Below are 12,859 nucleotides of genomic sequence, written 5' to 3' on the forward strand. Positions count from 1 at the left end.
TTTTATACGCATGGCATATTAGTAGGTTAAATTTTTTTAACCGTTAAATTTGTACTTTTTTTATTTTTACGTGATTTTATACAGATCTAATAGAAAAAACATGACATACCGATATATTAGAGAAGGTCTAAAAAAAATATCATTACAATTCGAACTATCATTCTTTCATAATCAACTTTTGAAGTTTTTCTTGGAAGTGTCAACTTTTGAAGTTTTCATATAACGGTGGATTTACCAATTACTTTAGCAATTTTTTGGTACTATTGGTGTGCAAAATTAATTGATGAACGTCACTATATTTTTTTTAGCTTTTGCTGTAGTCCCTCACCATTTTTATGGGGAGATTTCCCTTCATAAAAGGTTAAAGGATTAACATTACCGGTTAAATAATTAGTGTAATTCTCTTATATTCAGTTGTAATAGTTACTATTTTAGAAACTAGAAATTATTTTTTAGCATATGGCAAATGAAATACTGTGATGTACTACTCCAAACAAAAGTGTTCATGCATGACCAGATGTGTCTATCAAAAAAAGAACATGAAGATGTAATTCTCATGACAATATTATTCAAATTTAAAATGACAATCGGTTACGACGGAATGACTGATATTAACAGTAAAAACGACAGTCGTTTATTACTATATGTTTAAAAATGACTTCTAATTTTAAAACAGTTGCTATTACGACTCAATAATAAGAGAATTACAATAGGTTTTAAGCCAATTACGATTGGCACATGGACCTGCTACGATGATAAATGGGGGACTTGTCCTCTATTTTTAAATTGGGGGACTATAGACAACTCCATCTTTTTTTATAAAAAAGTTGTATGGCAACTATTCAAAAGTGACGAGTCCTTTTTTTTTTTTTTTTTGGAATGACTACTCCTTTAAAATATCATTTTAAGAGTTAAAACTAAGAAAATTTCTCTAGTGTTTCATTTTTAAAAAAAATATAAGTATTCTCTATTTATCAGTCATCAGATCTGTATTATTTTTTCAATTTGATTTAACTTTTAACTAGATTTAATACATATCTGACAGCTAATAAGCAGAGAAGACCAGCGTTTTCAACCAAAAAAAAAACACCATATAAAGTCCCTAATACTAAAATGTTGACTCCGAGCATTATTTATTTCATGCTCATACTATTTTTAGTTGGATGAACTTGAGATTGTATTTGTGGCATATGTAAAACGTATAACGCACATCTTTTTACAGCATTTTCCTCCATAATTTGTGACAAAGTTTCAACATACATAGGCCCTATTTGTTTCTGTTTCCGTTTTCATTTTTCACATTTTTCAAGGCTAAAAACTGAAAACGTGTATAAAAAACGCGTTTGGCGTAAAAAATTTTACAAAACAAAAACAAAATAGTTTTTGTCGTTTTCTAAAAATCTGAAAACGAAAAAAACTTGTTTTCATTTTCTCCTCGTTTTCCTTTTTTCTCTTCAGCCCACCAGAGACCCTCGACTCCACCTCATACATGAACGTGTATCCTCCTCATGGCCTTTGCAGATTAGGAAGAAGCGTGCTCGACGACCTCGCCGACGCAGCCGACGTCAACGGTACCGGAGACGGCGCCGGAGTAGATGACGCCGAAGCGGTGGCGGCGGCAGCCCACCCGAGAGGGAGAGGAAAAAGCGGGAGCTCCACGACATCGTCTGACTTCAGCAAGCTAGCGTAGTGCCGCTAGGAGAATGACGACGGCGAGCACCAGAGAGCATTGGGCTTGCGGCGGCCCCCAACTCTTCTCCGACTGCTATATTATTATTTTAAATATTATTACATGTTTTTAAAAATTAAACCACCAAACGTAGTTTCAGTTTTTTTTTAAACTGAAATCAATCTCTGAATAAAACTACCAAACGCATTTTCAGAAATAATTCCAAAATGAAAATGAAAACGTTTTCATTTTCATTTTTATACAGAAAACAAAATCATTTTGGAACCAATTCTAAACGCACCCATAGTTTTTCGGTGATTTTTTTTTTTCAAGGCTAGGGGCAGTTACATTTATAGGGTAGCTAGGCAAGTTTCTTTAATATCCAGTTGAGTTTGACCCAACTTATTATTGCTTGAATAGCTGCATGCAAATTTTGAGGCATAAAGTTTGTCCCTCAAAAGCTTTTGAAACGCTCACTTGATGGAAAAAAAGGTAGTATTATAGCCACCAGCATCACCAACCCACTTTGTTGATGGAAATAAACTGTTTCAAGGTGTCTACTTTTGTTGGGTCTTAAAAGCAATTGCGTGACGGTTAGTTTTGACTTCAAACAAATTGTGTGACGGTTTTAGTTTTGACTTCAAACAAGCTTACTTGCATCAAATAGTCTCTCAAAAGATTGCTTTGTGAATTGTGATTGACTAACATTTCTGTATGTATATTATATTTGTGTTTTTCATAGTTAATTTTCTTTATTATTATTATTATTATTATTATTATTATTATTATTACTTTAACCGTATAGTTTTAATTTTGATTCACAATATTTGATGATTTATCAAGTACCTGATCATGAAATTTGCTAAAATAATTATCTAACAAATTGAAATTGATAAAATAACCTTTTTTTTTCATTTTTTATAAGAATGATCACTCGATTGTTCTTCATAAAAAGTAATCGTTCCACAATCAATTTTGCAAATAAAAACTTTTAAAGGCTTATTTTACTAATAAAATTTTCTTATTAAGTCATTTGTTATCCAACATCAGTATTAAATTAATCAACCAGACTGTTTGAGGGAAGTAGAGCTTTTGTAATGGTAATCTTTTAATTCAAATTATGTCCTACATCAGCTCCGTTTAATGCTCTGCCATGTTTTTAAAGCCTCACCTACTAACAGGAATAAGTTAATTATAGTTGATCAATTATAAGCTTTTGGGCAATATTTTATACCTAAGAGAAATGCTACCATCTATACCTACTCTACCCCAACTTAAAATATGTTTGTATGTTCAATGAGGTAACAGGTAATTTAGGATGTGTCATAAACTAAGAATTAGTAGTTAGTTAAACCCATCTAAAAACTAAAAAAGTTATAAAAAAAAGTTAAATACGATAAATTATTTAATAAAACAGATGTACCACATCATTTTGCTTATGTGATACATCCAGCTAATTAAAAATTGACATTTAGATGACTTTTTCATGTCAATTCTTTTTTATCATCCAAATGTCAATTTTTTATTAGTTGAGTGTACCACACAAGCAAAATGCAACAAAATACCAAGGGGATGATAATAGACATGGTACACTTAATTAGCATCGACATGTAAATTTTTAATTAGCTTGGTATACCATGTAAATAAAATGACATGGTACACTTAATTTATTTAATAATTTATCGTAATTATTAATAATATTTTCAGAAGTAGTGGTTCTTTCCACCTTTGCAAAAAGAAAAAAAAAATACATAATATTTTCTTTGAAGAATTTAAAGAAATAGGTTGTTAATTGTATTTAAAAAAATAAAAAAGAGAAGGGAAGGGAAGCTTGAAAAGAAACAAAATGTTTTCCCTCGTAATGTTGGGAATAGAATTACCAAGGAGGTGATATGCAATATAAACTTAAGATTCAAGTCTATAAGTGCCCTAATGTTTGTTTTGGTAAGTGATCGGAAGTCGGAAGATCGGAAGAATAAAAAAATTAGGTCAAAACTGATGGGACCACGGCCTGTTTAATTCGCCTTCTTCAGGTATAAGCTAAGTCCTAAAAAGGGCAAAGATCAAGTAAGAATAGCTAGATCGGGAAAGTTGTTAATGTTTAATATATACATGTAGTGGACACATAAAGTGTAGCCTCTTTTTTCTAATTAGATGACAAATAAAAAGCAGGAAATGTCTTCTAGTATTGGAACAAAATCATACAAGGCCGTTGATGTGCATCAGCAAACGCAACTTCAACAAAGTACTCTTGCCTAATGATATCTATTTGTTGCGCTAAGTTTTTGCATATATGCATCACCAATGTGTTTACGTAAAACCTACTTCAACAAACCAATGTGCCTCGTATTATGATGGTAAACTAGTCCTTACCTAAATAAGCAATCTTTATGCACCTCCACTCTCACATGCAAAATGACCTCCTTGTACGTAATTAATCAACTTTACTATCAACTTTAGATATTAAAAGCATTATAAGCTGTAACCCTCATATATCATTTTCAAGAAATAATATTTATAGAGAAAAAGAGTGAACGAGAGTTGAAAGAGATTGGCTCAACATCTACCATCAAAGTGAAGCCCGTGAATCATTAAACAAAAACCCATTTTAATGGTACTACAGTTGAAAATATATATATATATATATATATAACTTGAATTTTTATCGAACCTTTTTAGAATTACTATATTTGATAAGTCATACCATATATACAGGTCTTACAATCTTAGTAAGGCTATGAACTAGTGATATACTAATAATTAAAAGTTACATTCTAATCTTGACACGATCTCAGCAAACAAAGAAGATTATTATGAAGAAGACATGTTTTTGAAGACAAAATGCACGCATATATATATATATACATATATATATGATACATTATTAATTGTGGTCGCTGATGGATAGTAGCAAGGATGAATCGTTACGTGGGGACATGAGGCATCCATCATTTCTTTTTGTAATTAATTACAAAAATATCCCTTATAGTTACTATTATTTGAATCAACCTTATCACAAACTTATGTCTCATTTAGTTGATAGATTTGAACAGAAAAATTTAAATAGAAATTTAAATTTTATAAGAGAAAATGTAACAAAAAGTTTAAACAGTAGTTGAACTTATGAAACAAATGAATGATTAATTTATTTATATTTAAGGCATATATTTTTCATATCATTATTCAAATGTCAAAAGTATCCCTTTATTATAAATCTTATTAGTAAAGTTATTATTGTAATGTCAACTCAAAAGAGAAATCTAATATACGTGTATTGCTTTTCTTTTTTTTTTTTTTTTTTGAAATATTTGTTTCAGTGGGATTATATTTGTTGCTTATAGTTTCTTTTGTTTTTTTTGTTTTTTTTGGATCAATATTTGTTGCTTATAGTTGAAGCAGGATATTTTAGGCTACTATGTGATCCTAAAATTCGTTTATTAATTAGTTTTATAATATTAAGTTTATCATTTTTTTCTCTAAATAAAGAATATTCATGATTAACAAGTAATTAATATTATCAGGAAATTTGATGATATGTAAGAATTATGTCCTTATTAATGATTAAGGACTTAAAATGATATAGCCGCAAGATTAAATATCTTTGGGAACAATTTATAAATTTCCACATTATGTAATTTTATTTTAGTGTGGATTACTTCACATCAACCCCAACTATTAAGAAGCAGTGTATATATGAACATTGAATTGATCAACATATTTCTTCGAAGATATTCTAAACTCGCTTTCGACATGATTCCACAACTATTCTCAAAAAAATTAATAAATAAATCTTTTATACTTAGAACAACATTATTCTAAAACTCACTTTCGTAGAGCCTTAAGATTCCGTTTAATTTGTGAGTTTAAATCAATAATTTTAATTATGATTTTTAAAATTTAAATTTCTTAAGAATTAATAACTATAATTCGAAACATGCAAAATTTTTAAAATAAACACCGTCTTAACGTTTGGTTCATAAATTAAAATTATGAGATTATAATCATTTTTAATTTACGTATATTTTTTATAAAAAAAATACTATAATTAGTCACAAATCATGATTCAAATCCTCTCTCTAAACGTTCATCCATCCGCCATTTTTATTGGTACGTGTCATACTAAACGCAAAGCAAAGGTTATAAGAAAAAAGAATATCCGAGGGTCACGAAGCATGCCGACAATCACGGTAGACCGTAGGACCCACTTGCAAAAGAAAAAGTGGGACCCAAAATGACCACAATCACAAAAGTCTGTGTTCACACCAATACCATGAAATCTACACAAACACAGACCCGACCTCTACTATTATTGTCTTCTTCCCAATCGCCAACCCACTGATTAGTCCACGTGATCTGTTCCCCACCACCACCCAAATTTCCCAAATCAAAATTTTAAAAATTACTAATAAGACCCGCGAATAATTTGAATTACATATATATATTCTTTATTTTCTTGAATAATAGACATGTTATATGCTATGTTCAAAAGAATTGGACAAGGAAACAAATTTATAAAAAAAATTAGAATTAGAAAAGAAAATAACATTGGAGATAAAATAATAAGCAAAGATTTCCATTCTACCTCCATGTTTACAGTCGCAAAATTCGAAATCACCGCCACCGTTTTATCCCACATGGCGTACATGCAAGCCTTTACGTAATTAGATTTTCCTTCTTCTTTCATCTCTCTAATCTTACAACCCTCGAGTTGAAACTAAATTACTATACATGCCACTGACTTACAAATACACAACAGTACACATTTATGAGTATTAAATATTAATTATGACCTGCCGAAAAAACCTTTACACTTTAGTAGCAATTTTTTAAAAATTAATAATTTATAATAGCCGGGCCCAACTTTTATCCAAACACCCACCTAGCAGTAAATAGTCGGTCCAAGAAACCTTTTACATTTAAAGTACTGTCTTGTCCAATCCTATTTAGTGAAATTACTATTTTTATCAGGGATAGATACGTAAATAAACACATTTAGCAATTTCTCTCTTCTAACATTTGTTGGGCGAGAACCCGACACGTGAGTTCGCCAAGTCATAACTGACACGTGTCCCTTGCTGTTGGACATTGCCGACGATGGACAAAGACGACGTCGTTGGGGCAAATGCGAAGCAGAAAGTGCCGGAGTTGTCGACGGGGATGAGGTAATTCTTCGCCGGCAAATGCCACGCCTTCCCTCCGGCGAACAAAAACGACACCGTCGGGACTCGTACGCTCGTCCTCGACGACAGGTCGTAGCACGTGTCGAACAAAGCAACGCCGTTTGCAGCGGGTAAATCCTGAGTCCCCCTCTTGAACTCGTCGCGTAGCGGCTCGTAGATCTGAGTCCGCAACCGAGTCACCGCCGTCCCTGAGTCGACGATGTACCCCCCTTCGCCAGACCCCTGCGACGGCGAGAACGAGATCGTAACTCCTCCGACGCTCATTCCGGTGAGCTCGACGAAGTAGAACGTCTTCGTCTTGCCGTTCTTGAGAATCTGCGCGAAAACCGAGTCGCTAGGGGAGGCCGAGTTGAACTCGAGAGCAGACGACGCGGACGAGTCGCGGTCGACCAAGCAGTAGGAGAACGATGTCGCTTTGATCTGCGAAGTCAACGACAGAGGACCACCGCCGAGTCCGACCAGACCGGCAGAGCCCGTGAACAAACCCTCGTTGTCGTGCCCGCATCCCAAGGCAAGGTTTCTGACGGATCCGCCGGAGCCTCCGAACGACACCGTTTCGGTGACAAAATCGCCGACGGTGTAGGATCCGTCACCGTAGGCGACCTGGTAGAGGCATCTCCCCGACCGGCAGCCGGAAGTCTCGAGAGCGCCACATTGGGAGGATTCGCAGGAGAGAGGGGAGTACGAAGATGATGAACTCGGGTCGAAGATCGGATCGGTCTGGGAGTAGCAGTCGGAGCAGGGCTGGCACTGGAGCCAGTTGACATCGCTGCCGGTGTCGATCACCATGTAGAATTGCTTCGCTGGCTGTCCGACTCCGATGCGGGCGAAGAACTCCCCGCTGCCCTGGCTGGTGCCGGAGACGATTGGGGTGGAGAGATCCTCCGGTCGGAGAAGCTGATCCTCAGTAGGCCGGAGGTCCGACCGCTTGAGACCGTTCAAAGCGAGCTGGTGCTTGAGATTGAGAGAGTCGACTCGGGCGGAGTCGCGGTCGAGTCGGGAGAGGACAAGGCTGCGGTAGTCCTTGTGGTTGGAGTTGAGGAGCGAGTCGCGGGAGTGGAGAGGGAGAGAGAAGGGCTGAGAGTGGTTGGCTATGGCGGGGATTAAGGATTCATCCTGGTCGAGAATAATGGCGGGTTTGAGGGATTGGGGGTTGAACGAGAGGACGTCTTGGGCGAGTTTGAGAGAAGCGGAGACGTCGAGGAGCTGCGTGCTGTGGTGGTTGGTTGGTATGTCGCGGCAGAGTGTGGGAGAGAAAGAGGAGAAGATGAGAATGGTGATTGCGGCGGAGAAGAGGAGTGGGTTTAGCGCCATTTTTGTTTGTAAGCAGAGATTTTGGGGAGGAGAAGAGGAGAGAAATGGAGTGGTAAAGTGGGAGTGTGAGGGGTTTGGCTTTTTATTTAGGACAGGGAGAGAGGTCTTCACGTTTTGGGTGCTAGGGGTGTTTTGGTAATTTTATTGATTTTTGGTTTAAATATACGTTGGAATATAAAATATAATAAAAACTAAAATTATTTATATTTTTGTATTGATTTTGATATATATTTAAACAAATTTTATATTAATAAAATTTGTTGATTAGATGAAAAGAAAAAATGAAGGGAATGTTCTTTTTCTATAAAACTCAAAAAAAGACAACTTAAATTTTAATTTTATTTAAGTTCACATTTTTTTAAGTTTTAATTTTATTTAATTTTATTCAACTTTATTTAAATTTTAACTTCAACTCAAGTTATAACTCAAAAACTACACTCAAATTACATTTCAAAAGAACAACTTGAAATTTTTTCGTTGATACGTTTTACTAGTAACTTAATTTTTTTTATCGTTAAGTTTAATAAAAATCACATTAAATTAAAAAATATATAAAATATATAAACTTTAATATAAATATAATAACTGAAAAATAAAAGATTATTAATAATTTATTTTTACTCTAATTTTTTAAAAAAAAATTGTGACTTTTCTTATTAAATTTATAAAAAAAAAAAATCTATGTCATTCGGGTTGGACCGGGGGCTTTGATTATAGACAGGGCCACGGCCACGGCCACCAATAAAATTTCGTTCTTTTCTGCTGATTTCTTTTTTTGAAAAATAGATATTTTTGTTTCTCTTTTGTTCTTTAGTGATTTACTATGTTTTAGAAAAGTGTGGAAGTAATATTATGCTAACTTTATTTTAGATTGAAGAAATTATTTTCAGAGAAAAAAACAATGAAGGAAAAAAAAAAAGCAAAAAGTTAAAGTGTGCTAATAATTGAAGTCAAGACTGGGACAAGGATTGACGCATTTCATGCATGTTTGTATGATTATAGTTAACATCTTGAACTACAAGGATGAGACTAACCCTTTCTAGCAAATCCATGTATCGATCTACACATACGTGCATGATGAGACTGGCCATCTCCTTTTCTTCCTTTCTTTTTTAGAATGCATAGTTAGATTCTTTTTTCATAAAAGCTTAAATATCTCGTCCGAAGTAGATAATTAATTCTTTATTTGGTTTTCAAAAAAAAAAAATCTCCTTTTCTTTTTGCATCTAGTAATTGTTAATTAAAACATCTTGTGATTCTCGTGATATAGTAGAATTAGCAAAACTAATTTGTATAATTTCCTAGCTATGATCTTAAACAACACATAATTTGTCTTTATGGATGTATATTGTATGTATCCCTATATATGCATACAGAATATATACACACACACATAAATATAGTTGTGTGTGAGATAATAAAGTTATGTGTGACAATTTTCTTATAACATTTTTTTGTTATCAAGTACATATAGAGTAACCACACTAATTTTCTGCGATGAAAAGTAGGTAAGCTTTAATGTTGTTAGGTCTTAAAAATTATGGGATGGGGTCCCAAAACAACAATACATCACCATTAATCATTAGTCAATGCACACAATACTATTAGACAACATAATAATTTCCGTTAAATGAATTAGTTTTCATATTAAAAATTTCAGATAAATTCTAAAAGCCAAAGTTCTTTACAGTTTAGAACAACACACACCAGATCCTACGAGGTCAAATAATTATATATATATATATATATATATATATATATAAAGGAACCATCCACCTAAAAAATGCACAAGTCATTTTGTTAATAATTTCATTTTAATATTATTTTTCAATTGCTTTAACCTCATCGAATAAAGTAAATTATTCGTTTCACTTCGCCTACTAACGATAATTGGCCTACTCCACTTGCAATTTACCTTTCCCTTAACCTCAAGTTGTGTTACTGCGCCAATGATTGAAGTAATTACACAAAGTACTTGTAGTATCACATTTTATTAACAATTTTACTGTTATCTATCGTGGGACTGATATATTTTCAATAAAGTGATTGATTTAATTTTTTGATGGAAAAAAGGTTTTTAATTTAATTGGTCAGCACAGCTGGCATCTCTAATATACATATATAATTCATTATTTGAACAAGCCACTTTGTTCAAGGTTTTATTATTATTGTTGTTTTGAGAATCCACTTTGATCAACTGAACGGCGTATATAATTACCTCAAAATATATAGTCACCAATACTTGGTAGACAAAACATAAAAACATGCACCCATATTAGGCAAACACATCAATTATATAATTAGTTGAAGTAGTAATTGGGTTAGAAAATTTTCTTATGGAAATAATTAGAGAAGATTATTTTTTCAACTGTTTAGAATTGTGTTTGAGCCGTTAAATTAATTTTTTAACAGTTTGATTTATCATTTAATTTATCATGAGAGTAATTATGAGTCACATTTTGTAAATTTTTATTGCCCATATGGATAAATTTAACCATTAAAAAATTATTTAAATAGTTAAGAATAAAATGTTTCTATTAGTGCAATAAAATAGCCTGCTCACGTGCGGTTTGTTGATTCTTACTCCAATCGTCTCTTCAATCGCTTTGAAAAATGCTTGGTACTTTTTAGTGATTGAACTCCACAAGTATACACTACAGTCACGTCAACTTATTTTATTTATTTATTTATTTGCTATAGTTTCAACTTATTTTATAAATTCCTGACATTATTTTGAGCAGTCTAGTTGTTGCTTAGTGCATGACTGCATTCTCAAGTTCGCATGCTGAATTGATAATAAATAAGTAAATGTATATATATATATATATATATGTATATGTATATGATGATTATATATTGTATATATATTCTTATAGCAAAAATAATATTAAATTAATGGTATTAGGACATAGTTTTTTTAATACCAAAAAAAAAGTGTTTTTCTTGTTTCAACATAAATTAATAATCCAATCAAATCTAAATCTTACTGTATGAAGACAACGTCGGTCAAGTATAGCTGTTAAATAACTAAAGGTCAATAGAGGGTCACAACTCCTTGTCCTTTAGTTACTTTAGCGATCAAACGGAAAGTAGGAGTTTCTATCCCTAATCCTTAGTTACGTAAGAATCTCATCTTTTTCGATTTACAGACCACTCAGCGCCGTCTTATACTCAAGTAGCTGTTACCGGGATTGATCCCGAGAGATGGGAGTAATGTCAAAGAATGAGGGACACAATTTTTAACCGTTTTAAATTTAAGTGCAGAAATAACCAACTATTTAATTTATCGGTCTATCTTTAAGTTCTATAAAATAGAGTTGGGTGATGCAGTGTGAAGAGATGGGACGAGGGGTTGAAGATAGAAGTTGCCGATTTAATTTAAATTTAAATTTAAATTTATTTTAGTTGTTTCCCGATGTATTCAGGTCTATCTTCTAGTTTTATTTTTGAATTATTATGAATTTTAAATTAGGAGTATATAGGATTAGTTTCAGTTTCCTTTTTTTTTCAAATTAATTTTCTTTTCAAATTAGTTTTCTTTTCTATTTTGAATTGTAGTGTTCTATAAATAGGAGAGCTTAGTTTGTTATTTTAGTTCTTTGAGAGATTAATAAAATTATGTGCTTTGAGATTCTCTCAACATATCTACTTTAATTTTCTCGGTATGCTATTGAATCAACGAATGATTGATGCATATTTTCTTGATATTCGCGAGCGAATCAATAGGTTTATAAAAGTCTTATTTTTTAGTATTCCGATTGAATCAAAGGGTTTTTCAATATTATACGTGAATCAAAAGATAATAAAAATTTATTTCTTTTTTCTATTTTTTTATTCACTTCCGTTGCGTAAGTGGAGAATCCTTTTCTCGGGATTTTACACTAATTTCTACACATACCGTTTAGTTCGCTGATTCGAGTTTTTAATTCGAGTTGAGATGTGACTTTATGTGAGAGTTTTTTACTATAATAAAAAAGTTAGATGTGACTGTTTCTGATAACAAAACTCGAATCAGTGAGATGAACGGCTCCTAACTCTCTCTCGCTTTTTGAGTCCATTTATGAGGGACCTGAGATTAGCAACTCTGTGTTTAAGTCTTAAACACAGAGTTGCTAATCTGAGGTCCTTCATGCTTTATTCTCAGGTCTACATATAACTTTTGTTAAACAAAAACTGCTGCTAATTATTTCTCAAGGAAAAAAAATGTTGCTAATTAATTTGAACTTTTAACAAGCTAATTAATATCATTTGATTTTCTTCTCAGTTCCGCTTGTATTTTCTCATATCATTAATATCATTAATAATCAACTAGGGCGCCAACACTCTCATCGCCTATACGGTTCTGTCTCTTTGAAGTGCATGTGTTTATTAATGCGGCCTTTATCTGTTTGGTGGGATCGTGATTAGTTTGTTGCACTTAATAAAGCAAGGATTAGACATATTCCTGTCTCATTGGCTCTCATTCATAACTAGAAGTTGTGAAAAAGTATCATCTTGATCAGAATCTTCTTTTTCTCCTTTCTTTTTTATTTTTTTTTTATTTTTTTAAGGAAACATAATAAGAAATAATCAATACCAATCCCTAATACATACACGATAAGTTGCCAGTTCTTTGTTCTTAAACAAAATAATCACATTTTAGAATAACGTGGTGGAAAAATATTTGTATAAAAATCATAGAAAGACAATGGAATTT

At 32.6% G+C, this 12,859-nt stretch overlaps 1 protein-coding gene across 1 annotated transcript; it reads right to left on the reverse strand.

Annotated features, from left to right (window-relative positions):
- Positions 1-6,221: 6,221 nt before the first annotated feature.
- On the reverse strand, positions 6,222-8,209 carry LOC21387783 (protein ASPARTIC PROTEASE IN GUARD CELL 1). The gene has a single exon (XM_010094467.2). The coding sequence runs from the start codon at positions 8,161-8,163 to the stop codon at positions 6,679-6,681; it is 1,485 nt and encodes a 494-aa protein (XP_010092769.1). The 5' UTR covers positions 8,164-8,209; the 3' UTR covers positions 6,222-6,678.
- Between the last annotated feature and the right edge of the window lie 4,650 nt (positions 8,210-12,859).

Source organism: Morus notabilis, unplaced genomic scaffold, assembly GCF_000414095.1.
Source record: "Morus notabilis unplaced genomic scaffold, ASM41409v2 Scaffold899, whole genome shotgun sequence".
Taxonomy (NCBI): domain Eukaryota; kingdom Viridiplantae; phylum Streptophyta; class Magnoliopsida; order Rosales; family Moraceae; genus Morus; species Morus notabilis.